At 47.1% G+C, this 23,104-nt stretch overlaps 1 protein-coding gene across 1 annotated transcript in view; it reads right to left on the bottom strand.

Annotated features, from left to right (window-relative positions):
• Window positions 1-22,381, bottom strand: part of LOC107107455 (voltage-dependent R-type calcium channel subunit alpha-1E-like) — a 227,571-nt gene extending 205,190 nt beyond the window's left edge. The window contains exons 1-3 of the mRNA XM_015407758.1: window positions 22,222-22,381; window positions 16,379-16,531; window positions 13,571-13,752 (exon numbers count right to left, since the gene is read on the bottom strand). Of these exons, the coding sequence (XP_015263244.1) occupies window positions 13,571-13,752; window positions 16,379-16,531; window positions 22,222-22,381 (495 nt within the window). The remainder of the gene's footprint in view (window positions 1-13,570; window positions 13,753-16,378; window positions 16,532-22,221) is intronic.
• Between the last annotated feature and the right edge of the window lie 723 nt (window positions 22,382-23,104).

Genomic DNA, 23,104 nt, shown 5'->3' with positions numbered 1-23,104 from the left:
GAATAGTTAAACCAACTCTAGTAGTGAGTCTACTCTAAGAAGAAGCAATCTTTTATAGACAGTTACATAAAAGAAAGCAACTAACCGTAGATGCAATTTTTCTGAAATAATTGGGCATATTCAAATTAATTTTCATGACATTTTCAAACGGGTTGTTGTTTTTTTGTTCACACTGACTTTTTAAACCAAGTTGAATAGACATAAATGCCATGTCATTTTCCCGTCTGTAATATCAGCTTCGTTATTTCCCTTTTTGATTTTTCCAACTGGAAAATTGAAAATTTCAGTCAACGCTGACATTTTCTCTAAGCATATTTTTGTGTGTGTCTCAGTATACCTTTTCATTCGGGAGGAAAAGAACCTGAAACCGGCCTCTGAAACCTCTAAACATTTGCATATAAAATCTTGTACATTAGACATATAACAGAGAGGAAAGCAGGAAAACACACGTTATGCTTTTGTTTTATTTTGCAATGTTCTTTATTCCCAGTCATTTTTTCCCACCCACCCCTGCAATTTCTATATTGACAAAATTCTTAGTCATTTTATCTTTGACTTAGGAGGAAAAGAACATAGCCATGCCTTTTGGTATACTGCTATCACAGGTGGCTAGTGGTGACCCTCTGTAAAGCCACTGTAGTATAGACAGTGGAGGCAGTGTTGAGCATACGAATACCCTATATCCTATTATGCCCCAGGGGCAGCTGCCATTTTTAACAGTGCCTATGTTAATGCATCTATAGCTCCTCAATAAAGTATTACCTTTCCTGATAAGCGTGTACTACGTTGTTGGCTGTGGGTTCTGACATTCTGTTAAGAATCCTTCATTCTCTATCTACGCGCCTCTCTCCCCAACCGAGATGGACACAGACATGGACACAGACATGGCTTCTGTAGCGTCTCTTGTGGATGTTATTTATGAGGGTTCTGATTTATACCTGACTTGAGCCCCAGCCATCTGGAAGAAACAAGGGCTTGAATTCTGGTTTTCAGTAAATAAATAAAAATAATTTATGGTAGAAAGTGCCGTCAAGTCACAGCTTATGGCAACCCTGTGTGGTTTTAAAGGCAAGAGAGTAACAGCGGTGTGGCTTGCCTGAACGTCTTCAGTGGTGTCCCATCCGAGTACTTTCGTGGTCTCCCATTCAAGGCCGACTCTGCTTGGGATCCTTGGGGTCTGACAAAATCAGGCTATCCTGGGCCGTCCAGGTCAAGGTGCCACACCACACGGCCCTGCTTTATTTGGGAACTTCCAGGTGATGCTGTACTGTGTGTGACCAGAGCCTCCAGAGCTCCTAGGGCTTTCCCTTAAAAACCAGAGCAAAGGAAAACCTCCTGTGCTCCAATGGAAAGAGAAATGTCACGCTGGCCCTGATAAGACTGGGCTAGACTGGGCCATTCAGGTCAAGGCAAAAATAATAACACATGAGAAATACAATTAACGATATTCCAGCCACCTCCGTGGGAATCCGAAGCCAGCTCTTGAGAATTACCATCCAAGGACACCAATGCATTTGTGAAGATAACTAACGCAAGTACTGTGGGTGTAAACTCTGTATTTGAACTTCACACACATTCTACCACTGCTTAATCATCTTTTCTCTCTTGTCGCTATGATCTTGTCACCCATCATCAAAAAGTCACTTTCAAATGAGCTACAGACTCCTGCGCCTCGCGTCTTGAAAATTAAAACTGCAGAAGTTTCTAACCCCAGCATTTTCTTGAATCCACCCACCAGTGCAAGGCATTCGTGGCAAAGAGAGGGTCTGAAAGAAGAACGGAAAACAACAAGCATCTTTCTGTTCCAGTTTACAAAGCTTCCCTAAACTAGTCCCCGGAAGGCAATTGATACACACAAAACTCAACCATGGCCCCTGCCACACGGCAGGGGAAAACTCACTCAAAGCGCGGATCGCCTGAGCCGCGGCGCCTTTTCTCCCCGGCACGATCAGATGCCGGGGAGAAAGCTACGGTGGGAAGGGGAGGCTGGCGAACTGCACATGCTCACACATGCGCAGTTCGGCCAGGGGGTGGGGACGCGCCGGCGCAAGGACGCACCGGCGATCCCACGGCCGGGCTTGGGGCGCACTTCTCAGACGAACCACCAAGTTAGGTAGTTCTGTTTTGGTGCAGGGTTTTGGGTGGAAGGGGCGGATCGGGGACGCAAGCAGCACGATTCCCAGATGCTGCTGTGGGATCGTGCACGTTTGCTGCATCCCCGTTCCGTCCCTCTACCGGCCCAAAACCTCTTGTGTGTCCGGGGCCCATGTTTAACAGTCCCCTTCACATTCGAATGGCTTCCCATTTCAATTATATCACTGTTCTTATTCATCTTATTCCATCTATCTTATTTACTGAGAGAAACAGATACCTCTCTTGTCTCCTCTGCACACACACCTGTGTTAGAGGACAGGCCTCCAGGTCCAGCAACAGACCCCGGGAGTTCACACAGCCTCTCCCACTTCCTTCCAGGTAGGAAGAAAGAGACTCCTCTTGTTATTGGCTGATACCCTTCCCAGTCAATGCCGAAGTCCACAAAGGTCTGACCAGCACACTGTACACAATTCAGTTGGCTCAAAACGGGCATCCTATGAGGGTTGATTTCCTCCCTTCCCCTGCTATTCCTTTCTGAACTCTCCTCCTGGAGGTTTTCCTCTTCCACCTGCTCTGCTTCCATTTGTCTTGGTGGCAAACGCCCTCACGACACTTTAAGCTTCCCCTACAGCATGTCTTGGGATGTCCATGTGCCACAGAACTGGGAAGGGAGATTGAGAGTCCTGTTCCTCTCAGCCAGGACCCCTAAAAGGAACAGGTGGTGGCAGTGCATACCATAGTGAAAGGAAGAGGAATAGCTCCCTCCAGGAGTTGGTAATCCAACAGAGAGGGTAAACAGAACAGGGTCTGAAGGTCAAGCAGGCCTGTTCTGTCACACTGTGCTTAATTTCTATGGGGAGAAAGAGAGAGTAGAATTCAAGGTCTCTGGACAGACCACCCTATGGTTGCCAACCCAGGCATTTTGGGAATGGGGCTTGAGGAAGGAGGTGTTTTGGAAGGGGTGGGGCCTCAGTGGGGTGTAAAGCCATAGAACTCACTCTCCAAAGCAAACATCTTCTCTAACAGGACTGATCTCTGTTTCCTGGGGATCAGTTCTAATTCCAGGAGATCTCCAGGCCCCACCTGGAGACTGGCAAGCCTACCCACTGCTCTAGAAGCCCTTCCTACTCACTCCAGATATTTCTAGACATGCTACAATTTCTCAGCTGTATCCAAGATACGTTTTTGCTCATATTCAGGGGCCCTTGTCTCTATATTTCCAAGGCTGAGCCTTGGCACTTAGAACAGATATTAGGCTAAGACTTGTTGAGCCTTGCCTTGTGTGGAAGCATTTCTCAGGACTGGAAGTGTATAACATTTGCGGAGACCCTTGTTTTCAAGTATATGGATCACTGTGTCCTTTGTCTATGCATGCAGCAGCAAGAGGTGGAAATGATGCAGTAGAGGCTGAAAGCGGCAGAATAGGCCATACCACTTTAGAATGCTGGGGGAAATCACAGTATGCAAGCTTCCCCTGCCTAAAAGCCCCTGCCAACATAAAAAAGAGCAGGCTGTATCAGCACCTCTCTCTCCAATAGGGTTGTCAGGTCCCCCCCAGGCCCCAGAAGGCAGTGTGTGTGGGGGAGAATAGGGCTGTCAGCTCCAGGTTGAAAAATTCCTGGAGATTCAGGAGTGGAGCCTGGAGAGGACAGGGACCTCAGTGGGGTACAATGCCATGGAGTCCACCCCCCAAAGCATCCATTTTCTCCAGGAGAATGGACCTCTGTTGCCTGGAGATGAGGTGTAATTCTGGGAGATCCCCGGGCCCCACCTAGAGGCTAACAGGTTAATTCTTTAGGCGTGATTGCTTTCAAAAATGGCACATTCACGCACTACTTTCACCCTCCGTGGGATTCTATCATCTTTTTTTCCTGCAGCATGTGCAGAACAGGCCTATGAATAAAAAATTCTGTACAGTGCTTAGATCAGCCAGGACCAAATGAATGTTAAATAGTTGCTTCTCTGCATGTAAACAGCCAGGCTAAATGGCCCGAGTTTGCTCAGCTGCTGTTCACATGTTTCTTTTAATCTTTGTCCATATTGGGACCCCAGTAAGCAATCTGGAGGAAATGACACATCTCTACATGCACAGAATCAATTCCTTCCATGTAACAAAGCAGCCCTGCTAAAAATCATCCCCGCCCCAATCTTTTTATTCACGCCACTTATGAGAGTCTTAAACTTACTTGATTTGCTTTGGGTCATAAATCAAATGTCTTTAAAGTAGAGTTTAAAATGTATTCAGCCTCCTGATTAACCCTCGTTAACCTTTGTGGCTTTTCTGAAAATTAGAGTAATTTACTGTTGAGTGAAAAACAGGGGTTATATTTTAGAAAGGCTGAACTGGAAGAATTGTCACCAGAGGGATTTGCCTTCCTGGCATCTCCCATATTAGACTTCAGTGTTCATCACAGCATCCTCCGGAGATGTTGTTGCAAGATGCAGAGATTGAAAGGAAGGAAAAGAGTGAAAAGAAACTACAATATACACAATACCACTGGTGGTGAATCTATGTCCACTACTCTCAATATTTTTTTTTACTCCAGTTTAACAACTTTTGCGCAAACGGCACACAAGAGCATGGAGGAAAATATACTTGAGCCCAGATGGACAAATATTGCTTTAGCTATCCCTTTTCTTGTGCTTCTACTGAATCACATTGACTACCTCTTTCTGCAGAATTCAGAGTGCCATCCCTTGTAGGTCCACTGCAGTTCATATGCTCAGGTGTAAACTCTACTAGGATGGCAACGCTCAGTTCCAAACAGAAGCACCTTCATTTGAAGCTTGAAGTGTCGTAGTATCCATACTGCTTGAGCAAAACATGTGAGGTTACACTCTGAAAAGGATCCAAGTGTAAGCAAGTGGCCGGAAATCCCACAAAACCCAGAAAGTGGTCCAGAATAAGGCAGCCCAGTTTTATGCTGGCCAACAGTTTGCTTTTGAGTTTGATTCAAGGTGCTTTAAAGCCTTTCATGGCCCACCTAGGGTTGCCCGCTCCAGGTTGGGAAATAGCTGGAGATTTTGGGGGGTGGAGTCTGAGGTGGGCGGGGTTTGGGGAGGGGAGGGACTTAATTGGGGTCTAATGGCATAGACTGTTGTGTCCTGGGAACCGCCACGAGGCGATGGCCAGGCGAGCAGAGCTTGATTCCTAAAGAACAATAGAGACTAGGCTCCTAAGGTTCACTAGGGGAACCAATAGAAACTTTGGAGGGGAATTCAACCCCCCCAATGGGATCCAGGGGTGTTCCCTTGGATATGTATATAGTTGGCCACGCGGCCCTTTGTCTTTTGTAGTGTGAAGTACTGAGTAAACGTGTGTTTCTTATGTCGTTGTCCGAGTCGTGATGTATCGAACCGAGTACTTTACACAGACTCTACCTTCCGAGGCAATCATTTTCTTCAGGTGAACTGATCTCTGTTGCCTGGAGATCTGTTGTAACCCCAGGAGATCTCCAACCATAAGCCCACGTAGCTGAAGAACTGTCTCCTCCTACAGGTTACCAGCTGTGCTGTTCAGGCTGCCACCTTCTGGCTGTTTCCACATTTTAAATGGCCTGCAGGTCGTGTTGGCTGGTCCCTTCATTGTGCCGGCAGGGAGATTCGGGGGGCATCCCAGGGGTTGGCCGGGATGGAACGCAATGTGCTGGCATTACCCAGAAGTGACATCACCTGGAAATGACATCAGAACGTCGGCGATGTCAGGAGGCGACACTCTGCTTTTTGGGCAAAACTCTATGGTAAAAATGGCCTCAAACCAGAGTTTTATCCACAAAGCAGCATGTCACCCCCTGACGTCACTGATCCACTGATGTTACTTCCGGGTTACGTTAGTGCATCGTGCATGGTGTCAAGATGGGGAAATTTCCTCCCACCAGACAGTTGGCTGGCAGCGAGCAGGAGCCCGCAAAAGCAGGGAATCCTCTGCCTCCACCTGGGGAATGGTACACCCCTACCTGCAGGCATTGACCAGAGTCCACGCCTTCTCCATCCTGCTCTTGCTCTGCAGGAAGGGCTTCCTGAAGAGAGAAGGGGAGGCACTGTCACTGGCACTCTTCAGGGGACTCTACGAGTCCTGACTCGTTGGACAGGGCTTCGGATGAGGTTTGGGCCGCTACCAAGTACCTCACCAAAGACTCCTGAGTAAACTTAGCAGTCGCGGGATGAGAGGACGGGTTCTCTCATGGATTAAAAACTGGTTAAATGACAGGAAGCAAAGAGTAGGCATCAATGGACAGTTCTCACAATGGGAGGAAGTAAGCAGTGGGGTCCCACAAGGATCAGTATTGAGGCCGGCACTGTTTAATTTATTCATCAGCCATCTGGTACTAGGAGTGAGTTGTGTACTGCCCACACTGGCAGATAACACCAAATTATTCAGGATGGTGACTGAGGGGAACCTCCACATTCAGAGGCACTATAGCTCTGGATCCCAGAGTCAGGAGGCAACCTCAGGGGAAGGCCTCAGCCTCTAGGCCCTGCTGCTGGCCATCCAGAGAACGGGTTGGCCCCTGTGTGAGATGGGAGGCTGGAGTAGCTGGACCATGGTTCTGATCCAGCAGGGCTCTTTTTATGTTCTTATTCTTGTTTTTTTAAATTATTATTATCATGCTATTTGGGGGGTTTTGTAATGTTTTAACCTTTTTTTGGGGGGGGAAACCACCCTGAGGTAAAAAAGAAGGCGATGTATAGATTATTAAAATAAATAAATAAAATACTTTGCCCCCGAACCTGAGCATATACTCTATTCTACCAGAAAGTTAGACTGTGACTTCCCCTGGCCTTGCCAGGATACATAACGTACCCTTCCTAGCTTCACCTGTCAGTTCTAGAGAGTAAAGGGAGGCTCAGTAGCGCCTAGAATAGGCACCGGGCTAGTGGCACCATAGTGTTGCATCCCAAAGAGAGAGCCATCCATAAAAGGTGGTACAGCCCCTGAGCTTTGGATGACAGGAGTAGCGATAGCCCTTTACAAATTCCACAGTTGCTTCTGTCATCAGAGAAGCCTTGCCCCAAATGCCTTTATTGTTTAAGCAGAGACTTCTCAGGGGCCATTCAGGAACTCTTTTCCTAGAAAGGTTCATAACATCTGCCTCCTTTTGTTTCTAGGGGCTTAGTTAACTGCCACAATACATGTTACATGTGGCACGAGCCAGGTCACACGTGCCCAGCCCAACACTCCGTCACACGTTTAGGCAGGGACTAACATTGAGCTGCGGTGGCTCAAGTGGTTAAGACGCTGAACTGCAGGCTGTGGAAGGTCAGTAGTTCAGCAGTTCGAGACCCGAATCTGCCGCATGACGGAGTGAGCTCCCGTCTCTAGTTCCAGCTCCTGCCAACCTAGCAGTTCGAAAGCAAGAAATTGCAAGTAGATAAATAGGTACCCCTTCGGTGGGAAGGTAACAGCGTTCCGTGCGCCTCGGTGTTTAGTCATGCCGGCCACATGACCACGGAAACGTCTTCGGACAGCGCTGGCTCTTCGGCTTTGAAACGGAGATGAGCACCGCAACCCTAGAGTCGGATTCGACTGGCTTTTGAGCAAGGGAACCTTTACCTTTTTAACATTTAAAAACCTCTCTGTCACTCCATGCCGCTCCAAATACTGGGAGTAGGAAGAAGGGTTTCGGGCTTCCCTCCTGCACCTTTTTTTGCCAGTGAAAATGGCCATAGGGGTCCCTGTTTACCCCTTCCTCAGCCTCCATTAGCCCTGTGATAGACACATGGAGCCCAAGGAAGGGGCAAACAGCCACCCCCCAGCGGCCATTTCCTTTGGCAAAAACAGGACAGGAGGTAAGCCAGATGCCCTCCTTCCCCGTCACAGCATTCGGAGCTATACAAAGCAATGGAGAGGCTTGTAAAGGTTAATCACCATATGAACATGTGACTGAGAGTCAGGTTGGGCACTACGGTTGCCAGCTTTGTGTCGGGAAATACCTAGAGATTTTAGGGGCGGAGCCTGCAGAGGGCAGGGTTTCGGGACAGGAGGGGAGGGACCTCAGGAGGGGTACAAGGCCACAGAGTCCACCCTCCAAAGCAGCCATTTTCTCCAGGGGAACAGATTTCTGTAGTCTGGAGATCAGTTCTAAAAACAGAAGATCTCCAGGTCCCACCTGGAGTTTGGCAACTCTGTGGGGCACCCAAGACCTGACTGGTGTTACATGAGCATCTGGGGAGGTATGAATGTTCCAGACTCTACTTAAGGCCCCTTTCACATAACTGTTCTAAACCGGAGGTTATCCGTCCTTGGCCTGATTCCAAGTAAAGTGATCCAGGGACGGGGGTTTCCTACAGAATATTTCATTTAATTAATGAGCTGTCTCTGAAGCAATCTGGCCATTTTAAGCAGCGCCGTGCTCCCCCCCCCCCCGCTGTTTTCACAGCACTATCTTCCTTGAGCTTTTTTCACTTTCTAAGTTGAGCGCTATAGCACTAGACGGATACAGTACCACAATGGTGCTGCTGTAGAACTGAAGTGGTATATTGGTCTAGCGCTATAGCACTCAATTTAGAACACTAAAAAAAGTCTGAGGAAGATTGCACAGTAAAAAAGGGTAGGGGGGAAGTGTGGCGCTATTGGAAGCACTGCAGACATTTTAAACAGCACACTACAGCAATTCAGAGGCGCAAAGAAGAGGTGAAAATGGAAGAAAGCGGTCTACCTCAAGAACGGCTCAACCACGCTTTGCTAACTGGATGCAAGCAGCTTTGTATGAAAAGGTAAATAACATCCATTAGCAGTTGGTTGCTAAAACAGTTGTGTCTGAAATGACACAAAAAATCTGTTAGCAACTGGCTACCAAAATGGATTACAGAGACCTTCTGAAAGGGGCCAATGTTTCATTAGAAGCTGCTGAAATTATGGTTGGTGACTGTTGTTTATGCTAGGGAGTGTTGTTTTTGTTAACTTGTAATTGGTTTGATTCTGTTGATTGGATTTTATTGTCCTTTTCAACTGCTGTTAGCCACCCTGCAGCTATCGTTAAGTAGGAACGGTCAAGGATATTAATTGTGGGCGGGAGAGAAGAGAAGATAAACAATTCCATGCATTCATTTTTCAACAGCCATTTTCACCCTAGCCTTGAGCAGAACGCAGGAAATAACTTTAGCCTCTTAAGAGAGGAGCACAGAGTCTGTCTGACTCCCAAGCACAGACAGAACACTAATAATTATTATCTACAGTAACCTTGTCGAGGTGCTGAGGGTGGGTATTTGTAGCTATTTGCAGCAGCTCGGGCTGCAGGAACCAACAAGCAAGGGCCTTTGTTCCCCAGCTGGAAGGGGAAAGTGCCAATTTGTGCACAGGACTGCGCCACTGCCTCCTAACAGGGAGAGCGGGCCTGCGCTTCAGCACCATTATTAACAGCCATATTCCTCCTCGCTGCCTCCCCTTACCCGTGGGTGTCTGCCAGGCCTTGAAGCACAGTCACGTGACAACCAGGTTCCTAGGGGAGTTGTGTCATATACTTATAATGGAATTATTCCACTTCAACACACATACTATTGCAGCCAGGGAGGGGAGAGGGAGGAAAGGCAAAGGGACGGGAACGGCTGGATGGGGGAAAACACTGAGAAGCCGTACTTTAGATAATTGCCAAGTCTGCCTGCCCTTGGCAGACTCACGTTGTTGGGAGCTCTGAACTCTTGTTACTAACTCGTACGCCTCACACGTTTCCACTTGGCCAATATTATGACAGGGGCTGCATACATCATGCCACATGGCCCAGGCAGGTGTTTAAATTAGGACTCAGACGCATAATCAGCGTTGACCGCAATCAGCCTTGAGTAGTGGGTCAGCATTTGGACTCAGTAAGATGAGAGACGAACAACGCATTTATAAAAGAGTTGGCTGTGTGTTGTGTCCGCTGACCGCCACCAGGGGCCAGCGAATACCCCAGAGCTTGACTCTGGAAGAACAATGGGGACTAGGCCCCTGGTCTCTCCACTGGGGGACCAATGGGACCGTGGCGGGAGATTTGAACCCACCAACGGGACCTAGGGGGGCGTCCCCGGGTGTGTATATAGTTGGCCAGCCGGCCGTTAGTCTTTGTCTTTGTTGTGTACCAGTAAACCATGCTGATCACTACATCGGTCTCAGTGGTTTCTACATGCGTTTAACCCACTACACTTCACTGTGGCTCCGTCCAACGTAGGGTTGCCAACCTCCAAGTGACCAAAAATGAGAGATCACAGGAGGAAGTGAAATTCCAAAAACAACATCCGTGACAAAAATAACAAAGAGTCAGTAAAGATAAGTTGCAAAAACGTTTACTGTAGTAATATCTGTAGAAATTTTTCTTCTATTATTGCTCACACGCTAACGAATACTGGGCACTAAATAATTTGTTTCATAATATTTGTTTCATAATATTTGCTTTATCTTACCGTGTAGCAATCCCAATTCTTACCAATTACTACTTATCACAATGTGAAGACCTTGGGTTCTGTTACTAGAGAGTCAACATGGAATCTTTCCTTCAAGAGTTGATAAGTAGTAATAGTCACATCAAACAAAGAGGTACTGTTTCTCACCGAGTCTCATGCCGGGGGAGCACGGACCTGCTGGCTGGCGCCTTTCACAGCAGGTCCTTGGCCTTTTCCCTGCACCTGAGGTTCCCCTTTTATTTTAGCAGGAAAGGGGGTGCTTGATGAGGGGAACTCGGTGACTTGTAGTGCCTCAGCTAACTTGGGGCGCTTCCCGTTGCTCCTTGGAGAAAAGTCCTCAGCGTCTCACTCTCCTAGCCGCCTTCTGTTGTTGGTATTTGGCCGGGGCTTCCCTCGACTCCCGTCCTGGTGGTTACTGCTCCTCCGCTGCGGCTCTCTGGGGCCCTTGGGGTGGTACAGTCTTTCCAAGTCGAGACGGTTCTCCGCTTCAGACGCCACCTGGCGCCACCCCACTAGCATGAGGGGATTATCCCGAGCTAAGGCCTTTTCCAAGACGGTGACGTCCAGGCCAGCACAGAAAAACTCTATTAACACTTCCTCAGGCCACCCCGATAACTTAGTGGCAAAGGCCTTGAAGTCCTCTGAATATTCCTGGACTGACCGATTACCTTGGCGAATTCCCCATAGCCGTGCACGAGCTTTCTCCAACTCCAGAGGTTCTTCAAATTGGCATTGCAAAGCTCGCAGGAATTCTTCTACATCACGCAACTCCGGTGCTGCTGCATTATACAGGGCTACGAACCAGTCGGCCACTCGCTCCCGCAAGCGTGAAGCCACATACTCAACACGTTGCTCATCAGAGAGGAAGGTGTGCCCCCACTCCTGGAGCATAGTCCGCACCTGGATCACAAAGAAGTGCAGCTTCTCAGGGCAACCATCGAAGGTGGCTTCCAGCACGCCTCAAGACTGCCATCGGTCAGGGGACTCTCCTCGCCTCGGGGGCCTTTCCCCAGCTGGCTCCCCACCGGCCTCCTGTTCCATGAGATCCCATACCAACTGGGGCAGCTGTTGGTTCAGTTGTTCCACTATGCCTTTCAGCCGTCGGACCTCTCTCCGCAAGTTGAATGGGTTAAAAAGTAGTCGTCTCTGCAGCATGGTGCCCGGCCAGCGGAGGGTGTTGGAAATCTCGTGTTCTTGCTCAGCCATCCCCCCCCCCCCCGCCCCCCCCCGGTCTCGGTCTCCGGCCTTCAGTCCCCTACTCTGACTCAAGCAACTTCCCCCCCCCACTCGGGAAACTGCATGGAGGGGGAATCGCCTTCTGCCTCCATGTTTTCCTCCTCCTCACTATCTAGCCCCGGCTCACGTGGTTCATCAGGGCTTGGAGAAAAATGGCTTCCTGACCCCAAAGTGGTGACCGGCATTTCTCTGGGCATGTAAGAAAGGGCCACAAGAACTAAGCACTGAGGCAACCCTTCCGTCCCTCCCCCTCATGATCTGCCCAAGTTCACAGAATCCACATTGCTCTCAGATGGCCATCTAGGCTCTGTTTGAAAAACTCCAAAGGAGGAGAGCCCACCACCTCCCGAGGAAGCCTCTTCCCCTGAGGAACTGCTCTAACTGTGAGGACGTTCTTCCTAACGTTTAGCCAGAAACTCTTCTGGTTTAATTTCAGCCTGTGGGTTCTGGTCCGACCTTCTGGGGCAACAGAAAACAACAGACTTGGGATTCTAGGACAAGAAGCCCATCGCCCTGGAATGTACATTAACAGCCTGTACCACCAGCTAGAAGATACTGAAGACATCTATAGAAGACCTGCGAGCCACCCATGGGGAGAGAGAGAGAGCTGATGGAAGCCATCATGATCTAGCACTTTAGGGCATTACAAGTTACAATACTGTTTCAAATGTTTTACTATACTATCAAATGTTTTTGCTGATTTTATGCTAGCCAGTTTGGTGTCGTGGTTAAGTGTGCGGACTCTAATCTGGGAGAACCGGGTTTGATTCCCCACTCCTCTACTTGCACCTGCTGATGTGATCTTGGGTCAGTCACAAGCTCTGGCACAGCTGTCATTGAAAAAGAGCAGTTTCTGTCAAGAGCTCTCTCAGCCCCACCCACCTCACAGGGTGTCTGTTGTGGGGAGGGGAAGGGAAAGGAGTTTGTGAGCCGCTCTGAGACTCCAAGTGAAGGGCGGGGTATAAATCCAATCTCTTCTTCTCTTCTTCTTCTTCTGGGCGCCCTGGGCCGGACTAGGCTGGGAGGGCAGGGTATACATCTGAATAAATAAATAAATAATCCCTATTGGCAAGAAAGGCAGCATTTATTTATCTACATCATTTGTATTCTGCCTTTCTCCCTAATGGGGACCCCAAAGTGGATTTTATCCTAACAATAACCCTATAAGGTAGGTTAGGTTCTATGACTGACCCAAAGGCATCCAGACAGCTTCCATGGCAGAGTGGGGATTTGAACCTGGACCTCAGGGTTCCTGGTCTACTCATGACGTCTTTCAATGAAGTAACTAAACAAATTGATGGAATAAATACTTTTCATCTGAGGAAATCAGCGTCAGGATCCAGTTCACAATTACTTGCGGTACGGGAACACTAGAAGTGCCAGACACAAATCCATAAGAGACGGAAGCAAGCGAACTTGCAGTGCGGATGTGGATCAAAAGAACTGAGCAGGAGCACATGAAATAGAGATGTGAGGTGCGCTTCGGGAAAGACTGTGCAAAAATGCTGCAACGGAGGGAAAGAAGCTGGGCAGAGAACCTCACAGTGTCTGTTGAGCGGGAATCTAAATCGCCGTCTCTCCTTTGTGCCCATGTCAAATGCTAACCATGGCTTGTACCAGGCACATGTCTTTCCTTATAAACTTGCACGCCTGCCTCTCCAGAACCTACCCAAGGAGGCTCACAACTGAAACAATTAAAACAAGCCACACAATAATAAACAGGTCAATATAAGCACGCCAGGGCATAAAAACTGCATTAGAATAAATTGCCTTCTTCACCAGGCACATATTCAAATAAAGTAGCATCCGCAGCCCAACCCCAGCTCCCCAGCCCCACAGCCTTCCGTGCCCTACTCACATTGTACAGCACTGTAGTCCATCCTTCCATGGTGATGCACTGGAAGACGGTCAGCACAGCAAAAAGGATGTTGTCAAACTGGGTGATCCCATCGTTGGGACCGATCCATTCCCTGCACTCGTAGCCTGCAGGGCATCCCTGTACCCCACAGGGATGAGGTGGGTCCAGTTCTTGTAATTCACCTGCAGTCCCAAGAGATAAAGAGGATGGATAAATGAAATAGCTACGGTCTTTTACCCAGAGGGGCACAGCAAGGCAGGAACTGGTACACGACTCGGTTTTGTTCTGGGGGGGGGGGACCTCAGGGTTCACCAGAAGGCTATTCGAGGTTCCTCACGGACAAGATCGATAAGGGCAGAAAAGCTTCCTAGAAACACAGTTTGCTGTGTGTTACTGATCCATTGTTGCAAAAACAAAATTATCGATCCTTCCTTGCAGGCTCAAGGGAGTGAGGAGTGTGTTCCGAGAGACATCCTCGGTTCACGCAGGACAAGAATGAGGCCCACCGGCCTGGCTGGCCGTCTGCATGAGATCCTGCTGAGCCTCTCCCCCTCCATGCCCCAGAATCCACTGCAACACACAGAGTCCCTTGGCCAGAAGCACAATGATCCCTTAGCCTTTAAGTTAACGTACAAAAAAGCTCACTGAAGGCAGAAGTCCGAAAACATCCCTTATGCCAAAGATCCCGAGCAAGGATGGATCGTGAGCACCACGTTGCAGCATTTTTTTAAAAAAGCTGCTAAGTGAATCAGATAGTCACATAATTCAAAAGTTAGCTCATCCCTCTTTACCACAATGGAAGCATTCAGAGCTCTTCTCCTAACAGCCTATTCATATGTCATTTTAAACACAGAGATGTGAAAGAGCACACATCACCTACACCTCTTAATTCCCCCACTCAAAGTGGCATGCACCATCCTCACACATCTGTACATCACCTCCCAAATAGCATAATCCATGTCATTCCAACAGTGGCCTGCAGAGAACCCATCTATTCCAAGAATCATGGTGGCAGCACAAAGCATCTCTGCTCTGTACAGACTGCTCAGCAATGAAGAGGAGGAGGAGGAGATTGGATTTATACTCCACCCTTCACCACCTAAAGGACTCTCAGAGCGGCTCACAAACTGCTTTCCCTCCGTCTCCCCACAACAGACACCCTGTGAGGTAGGTGGGGTGAGGGAGCCGAAAACTGCTCTTGAGAGAACAGCTCTGAGAGAACTTGTGACTGACCCAAGGTCACCCAGCTGGCTGCATGTGGAGGAGTGGGGAATCAAACCCGGTTCTTCCAGATTAGAGTCTGCGCTCCTAACCACTACACCAAACTGGCTCTACACCAAATGCACACTGCAGCCCCTCCATAGGGTTCTGCTCAGGGAAGATGCTGATTAGTCCCCCACCCAAATCAAAATCTGACCCAGTGTGATGGTGTCCCCAAGCGCAGTGGTTCAATTTTTTTGCCACTGGGCTCAACAGCCATTGATAGCATAGAGATATACTAAGGAACCCTGTTGTAGAGTTGTGTGGCCCAAACATATCAATTGCTCTCGGTGACCCCAGTTTGGAGGGGGCAGGATGATCAGGTATTGCACCCCTTCAGTTAGTCCTGAAGTTGCAGCATATTTATTTTCTCTGCCGAACTCAGTGGGAGCAACTGATGATGGAAATTGTCCTCTCCACAGCTCCACTTTTCATTAGGGGAGGGACTGTGGCTCAGTGGTAGAGCATCAGCTTGGCATGCAGAAGGTTCCAAGTTCAGTCCCCAGCATCTCCAGTTAAAAGTAGAAAGTAGGTGATGAGAAAGACTTCCACCTGAGACCCTGGAAAGGTGCTGCCAATCTGAGTAGACAATGCTGACTTTGATGGACCAAAGGTCTCATTCAGTATAAGACAGCACCATGTGTTCATGTGTATCCATATGCACAACCCCTCCTGGATTCAGTTTCATGGTCACATTCAAGAGTGATGCTAAAGTGCAGGAGAAATATGTTCATGCGTGATGCAGGAATTCAGTAGTGCAATGATGCTTTTGCATCTGTGCGTTGCATTTAAACTATCATTCCCCTTAACTGGCCCCCACCGCAAAAATATAAAACTTCATCCTCCAGAAGAAAGCCCACAGATACAATCTGGCAGTATTCTGGAGAAAGATAGGAGGGTTCAAGTACTCAGGCCCTGTTCTTTTAAAGTTTTTATCACAATACACTTTTCATGATAACACAATTCCCCCAATCCTTTTTTGTTGACGGGAAGCCAGGGACTCAGGGTGAACAACGTAAGGCTGGGGACGTGATGTGATGGGGACATGCAGTTTACCAAGACTGCAGCCAGGGCTCCCTGTAAGCTGTGGAGTCCTGTGAGCAAAACTTCTACTTTGTGAGCTACTGGCATTAAAGTTGTGAGCGAGTGATTTGGCTACTGCATAAATTAGTTTGCTCTGGAGCCATCCTTCCTGAGCTAAGACAAAAATGTGTGAGCCAGAGGCTTAAAAACTGTGAGCTAGCTCACACTCACTCAGCCTAGAGGGAACACTGAATTGCAGCCCAACCATCACTTTGGTGACTCAGCAGGCATTGCTGGACTCAGTGCCCCAGAATGGCCCTCTCAGCAGGGTAAGAGCCTATATAGCCTGGGATTAATGGGGCCAGGCCTGATGACATCATGAGGTGGGCCTTGGTGATGTAATGCTTTCACCATACAACCAGCCTTGCTCCAATCGAGGTCCATTCCACTCCATGTGATTATCTGAGCTGTGCCCTCTGGCTAGAATAAGGCAGAAGAGGAAAGGGGATAAACACTGTTCTGTACCTGAATTATTCACATAGCAAGCCCGGTGTAGTTTCCCACTGTAGAACTCCAGACCAATGATGGCAAACATCAAGATAGCAAAGAAAAGGAGGAGTCCTATCTGGAGAAGAGGCACCATCGCCTTCATGATGGACTTAAGCACAATCTGTAAACCTGGGAACGAAGAGAAGGAGGGAGAGCACAATGAAACAGAAGTACCACTGATGGATCCCGTGAGCAGAACATTCCTCGTGATGCCAACGCCCTGAGGGCACTAAGGTTCTTTGACTTGTGTGGCTAGTCAATAAGCCACACAGTGAAATAAACTAATCCAGGCAATGAAGGGTTAAAAAAAGATTTATTCTAATAAAGAACATCTCACAGCAAAGAAATTCAGCATGGATATTCAGTGTGTTACAGTAGGGATCTTGCTTATATGCTCTTCTTGCTCCTCCTCAGTTTACATCATCACTGACATCATTTAGACATGCTCAGTTTAGATTTCTTTGTCTGGTCAGTCATCGATCACATATTTGACAAACAGGATGTTACTTGGTTGCGTCTCAACTCTACAATGCAGGTGCTTGTCTCATTATGTTGATCTATATATGTGTTCATTTTCTTTTGGCTGTCTACCTAGACTCCTTTCACCTTTGAATGAACTCTCAGGCCGAGTTCATTTTTAGTACAAAACTTAGATATTTTCATTACAAAAATGGTTCTTTCACATTAATATATGCATATAAAAGTATAACAATATTCTTAAGGCATTTTATAGGCTTATTTTCACTAAGGGTATGCACAAATATGAAAACATATATCATTACAATGACATTCTAAAGAATTAAATCATTTACATGTTTTCTTTTAGTGTTTCAAAGTAGTCTATGGCATAAAGCTTCTGTAGATATATTGTATCACACATTATTCTTCATTTTTGGTTCATCAGGGAATTTTAACAGAATATTTAAACCTTTAAATTTCCTTATTTTTTCAAGACATGTTATTTTACTTTAACCAGCAGGAGTCACCCTTTTATAATACAAGTTCTGCATTTTTAATTGATCCTTTTAATTAGCTTCTTTAGCTGACCTGCCCATGATTAATGTTTTCTATTTTGTCTGTGCTCTCTACACACCTTGTCAGCTCCTGGTCATTTTCCAACTTTATTCTTGTCAACAGCTTGTTAGCTTTAAACATAATTCATTATTAGAAAATTAAAACCTTAATTGATTTTCTTCTTTTTAATAAACATTCAGAAACATTTATCCATAAGCTTTCGTTCTCAGCTATAAACATTCAGAGACATTTACCTTTTAACAGTTATTATTTGTTATAAAAGCACCCTTAAAAACTTAGATCTATTTTGCATAGAAAATACAACTAAATTTTTACTCAACCCTATTTTGACATCCTTTTAACTTAGCTTGTGGATCCTTGCCAGGTCAGTTGTAAGTGTATAAAAACATCTTAACCAATTATTTTCTAGTTCCTGTGAAGTAAAGGATGGAACCATAAATCTTGACATTGGCAGTGTGCTTTCTGCCATTAAAATTCCCTTCATTGGCATTAGTTAAAGCTTTCTCAAGCAAAGTGTTTTCTATTTAAAATAGGCTGAAAAGGCAGATAGATAGATAGATGACAGACAGATAGATATTGCTTATAGATTCCAATACTTCAATATTGAAATGTTACAACACTCTAAGCCTCTTTAAAATTACTAAAACTCAGAAGCTGGAATGAACTCCTGAACTCACTCTTTGAAGTAGAGAGGCTCTCATAAATCTTCACTTATGACAGATGGAAAGTACATCCTAATTGAAAATTAGCTAAGTTACCTGGGACAGAAGCACCTGCAGTTTGCTCCCAATTAAAATTCCTTTTCTTTGAAGCAAGGGCTGGAACATGTCAATTAAGTTTGATTTAAAACATCTGTTTTCTTTACAACTGTGCTTAGTGATTCAAATTGTTTGTTAATTCTCCAGAAAAGCCCCAAAGAATTTATCCCAAAGGTTCCTGGAAATCAACAATAATCAATAGAAAATCACTTGAACCTTTGAATTGTCCCCTACAGTCGGCTTGGGGAACAGGAGGAGGAGGAAAACAAAGGCAAGCTGCTGTAGTTTGGAGAAATACACTGAGACTGAAACAGTTAAGGAAAAGCTGGTGGGAAACCCAGCTGGATTTAGCTAAAGTACAGCAGCTTGCCCGTTGTTTCCCTCCTCCTTTTCTGTACCACAGCAGCCCCTAGAGTAACCTAACACAATCCCAATGGCAGTGTGTCGCTTTCCTAGTGGTGTATGTATCTCTTTAAGACTCGCTTGGATGACCCTGTAGCAGCCAGTTCAAAGCAAAAATTAAGTTCACTTTTTTGGGGGAGGGGGAGAAGAGCACTCAAAATTCTGAAATGCTGGAGCTTAAAGCTGAAGCCAAACTGAAATGAAATGAGCAGTTTCAACTCATCCTAATTGCTAGCTGTTTTATTTCTAAGGCATTATACGTGAACCCTGATAGCAATTCAACTATTCTTGTTTCACCTTCGTTTTTGACAGCGAAAAGTTTATACCTATCGCATTATCCTTTGCAGGAAGAACAGATGTATACGGAAGATACTCCATCGGCAGGAAGATTCTCTTGGGTAATTGGTTCTGCTTCGAAAGACCAAGGTAGTCATAGCTACGAGTGCAACTTCAGTAAGAACAGGTTTCCCAGAATGCTCTGCTCTGGCTTAGTTTCCCAGTACTAAACAAATGACGGGGAAAATTAACGTGACCATTTACCAAGAGGTAATTTAGTACTCATGTGAATTAAATCCGCTTCGACACTGACCCTTTGAGCCAAGAGTTCAGGAGATCTGTGCAAGACTACAGTTAGCCTGTTATCTGTTCCGATTGGATTTCACCTGATCACAAGACTCTGGCTTGTATCTAAGGATCCATCCGTGGAATGTAGGTTTCATCATGTTTCTCTCCTCTCCTGCAGCCCCTTCCGGCCTTCAGAAAGACTGGTTCGGCAGTTGCAAGACCCACATGGCGGAATAGCTCTGCAGAGCTTGGGGCACTGCAGGGAAGAGGGCCAGAGGGACTGAAATGTTCCTTCTCCCTTCTTCCATCAGTGCAGCTCTATTGATGGAAGAGAGCGGAAGAGGCAATTTTATCACCTTCCCCTCTCCTCATTGCAGTCCCTCCCCCCAGCAGCAGATCCCACAAACTGTGGAATGATCTTTGTGGGGGTTGGGGTTGCAGTAGAGGCCATGACTATGAGAAAACTCCATGTGCCTCCCATGGACACATGATTGGATACAAGCAATGCTCCCTCTAAGCTGTGGAGTCTTGTGCGCAAAAATTCTACTTTGTGAGCTACTGGCATTAAAGTTGTGAGCGAGCCATTTGGCTGCTGCATAAATCAGTTTGCTCTGGAGCCGTCCTTCCTGAGGTAAGACAAAAATGTGTCAGCCAAAGGCTAAAAAACTGTGAGCTAGCTCAACCGGACTCAGCTTAGAGGGAACACTGGCTACTAGCCTCTTGTCTGGCTTGTCAGTCCTCACAAGCTGTCTTAAAAGAGATGATCCAGGTGCTGTCAGATTATTAAACACATCTGCCTGCTGCTCTGATGCTTTTACCTCCAATTCTGATGCTCCTTCCCCCCAATCAGAGGAAGTGCAGTGAACGTCTTCTCAGTCCTTGACCAAGAGATACATGACTCTAGTTAGTCAGTACTTAGTAAATAACTTTCTGAGTTGAGCCTAAGAGTGATTTGGAGTGATTTAGCCTCCTTCTGAGGCTTGGCCCGTAGCAATATGGAAAAACCCTGGTTGTGCTGTAGTTAGGACTACCAGATCTTCTACTGACAACCCCGACCCCCTACCGCAGCTCAGCAGGGCAGCAGAGGAACAACTGGTGTGAAAAATCAGTGTTTGGCAATGTGATGTCACTCCTGGGGGAAACTTGGAAGTGACATCACTGTGTCACAGCAATGCTCTGGATCCCTGGAAACTCTTTGGTTTTACTGAAGGACTGGCACAGTGTCGTTGCCTACCGCCCCCTATGTCCCTGCTGCTGGGCATTAGTTACCCGGAGGCAACCCTAGCTGTAGCTCCTGAGAGGATCAGGAATCAACCCAAGGTAATATCCACTTCTTTTCTAGGCACAAGATGCGAAATATCTGTAAATAAGTTTTTCAATTACGGCTTGAAGTTTTCTTGAAAGAGACAGAGAAAGAACATACTTTGAAACACGGCAGGAGAATGAAGTGGGCAGGAGACGGCAGAGAGCTGAGGTGGTAGAATGGAATGTACCCCTTCAGAGGGATAGTTCAGAGTCCCCCTGTGTATAAATAATTCCCTGGAATTAGGAAACCAGCACAGCACACCAAAGGCTAGGGTAGAATCTTTCATGCAGTGAGGTACTCATCTCTTTTTGCACTTAATCCCTACATGAGTGTAGGGCACAAATGATGACACCCCAATAATTGCAATGATAGAGGCAAACAACCGGATTTAAGATTTACAAGCTCTATCTGCAGATCAAGCAGAATCCCTCTAAAGTCAGAGGTCCCCAGAACAAAGGTTACACAGTATTTTTAAACACAATCATTTCTTTAAACTGACTGCGAAAGCCTTCTTCATCTCCCATAGGCCTAGGGGAATGAAGTCACATTTTTTCTGGTTACGCCTTCTTCACATCTCCTTTACATGTCGTCGCCGCCCCCCCCCTTTACATATATCGTGTGTTCATGCTAATGAAGCATTATCTAAGCAGAGGTGTGTCAGTAAATATGTATCAGCTAATTACGCCTGTGTCGTGCCGAAGAGTTCTTTGACCTTTCTGTTACTAGGCAGAAGCTGTGGTTTTTTGGTGAAATGTTTCTACCAAACCGTTTCTGTGGAAATACTGCAGGTGTTCTAGTAAGGTGTTCACTGCAGGCTAGCTTTTTACAAAGTTCATGTCTGGCTCAGCAAGCAAAGAAGCAAACACTGTCTTTGCTGGCAGACAACAGACTTCTGACATGAAGGTCTTAATGATGAGTTATTCCCAAAATCCACTTTTCCCCCTCACATGAGGGAGCATTATGAATCTGACCCTTTCTTCCCTATAGTCTGAAGTAGTGCAGCTCATTCTACCACCTCCGAATCTTACCACCTCATTCTGCGGCCTCTGTGAACCAGACCGCACAGCCTCCAGGAATGAAGTCTCAGGCTGAGGGGCAGGGGCCCGACGGACTTCCTGCCTGGCTTGAGGGGCCTTGCTAATTCCTCTGTCTTCTGGCCTCTCAGGTGCCACCTCGGAGGTACTAGGCATCGCCCGGTTCTTCACTCTGACCTGCCACACGTGCCGCCCCAGGCCTGTCAGGTGCCACCAGGCCCCGCCCGATCCCATCAGGCTCCTCAAGAACGGTCCAGGCATCATCCTATGGTTGCCAACCTCCAGGTGGTAGCTGGAGATCTCCTGCTAGGACAACTGATCCTTGGGCGACAGAGACCACCTGGATAAAATGGCTGCTTTGAAGGTGGACTCTGTGGCACTATACTCTTTTGAAGCCCCTCCCCAAACCTCACCCTCCTCAGATTCCACCTCCCCCCCAAATCTCCAGGTATTTCCAAACCCGGAGCTGGCAACCCTACACCCCCCGTATCCCAAGCTCTTTTTAAAATATATATGTTTTATTTACACGCCCAAAACAAATGCCAACCATGGGTTCTGAGCCTGTGGAGACCTGGGCACCTCGCAGTCTGTGATCACCCCAAATTTTACATCCCACATTATCTAGCAAATTGGTAAACCAGAAAGTGGTCCATGTACCCCTTTCCAAGGAAGCGGAAGGGGGGGACACAAGGAGGTGAGGAGGGGAAACCGGATGCTTACTAGGAATGCCTGAGACAAGCTTCAAGGGTCTGAGCACTCGCACCGCCCGCAGAGTCCGCAGGTCCACATGGGTGTTGAAATGTGTCCCTGCTGTGGCAAGGATGCTGGAAGCAAATAAGAAGAGAAAGTTACTATAGATAGCTCTCGGGTAACGGCACATATGCCTGCCTCCCAGCCCCCAGGAGGGGGCGTTACACACACCAGGCACCTGACAGCCGGAATTGGTGCACCTTACACCCCACAGTGAGTCAACAGCCATTGCTCAGTCTAAACTTAGCATCCTTAAAGCTGAGCTGCAATTAAAATATACATGTCGGTGCTGGGGGACTCACATTTTCCAGCGCAATGCGATCCAGCCGGCCTTGCTTTAGTATCAGGAATCAGAAGTCCCAAGCCCTTAGCCTCTAAGAGGCTTGAACCAGAAGCCTCAGGCCAGAACCAGCCTGCTAAGGTATCATGAATTGTGCCTGAGCAAGTTCAGAACCCACTTCAGGCAGAGAAGGAAATGGGAAGCCTCTGGATTGTCCAGGCCTGGCATAAAATCTTAGCCACCTGGCCTCCTGCCTTGGTTTGGTTATCAGAGCCATGTCATCTGTCTACTGCTTTGAAGGATCCAGTTTCCAGGCCAACCCCTTCAGTTCTGGGTTTGGATATAACCACCCACAGTCTGACTGGCCCTCAGCGGATATATTTCTGATTTTAAAAAACAGGTCATTTAAAAATAAACACTTAAGGTTAGTCTTCATGCTGTTGCCTTTCCCAGTTTCCTTCTCTCTTCTCACCCCCTTTTAAAAAGTTCAAATCCTTTCATAATCTGAGACTTTGAAGCGGAGTACAATTTGCAAATACATGCAGAATGCTGATGGCAAAACATATTCCTGCT

The sequence above is a fragment of the Gekko japonicus genome, unplaced genomic scaffold, assembly GCF_001447785.1.
Source record: "Gekko japonicus isolate JY-2015 unplaced genomic scaffold, Gekko_japonicus_V1.1 scaffold2254, whole genome shotgun sequence".
Lineage (NCBI taxonomy): Eukaryota > Metazoa > Chordata > Lepidosauria > Squamata > Gekkonidae > Gekko > Gekko japonicus.
The sequence above is the reverse complement of the archived record's forward strand: the minus strand, read 5'-3'. Positions and strand labels throughout refer to the sequence as shown.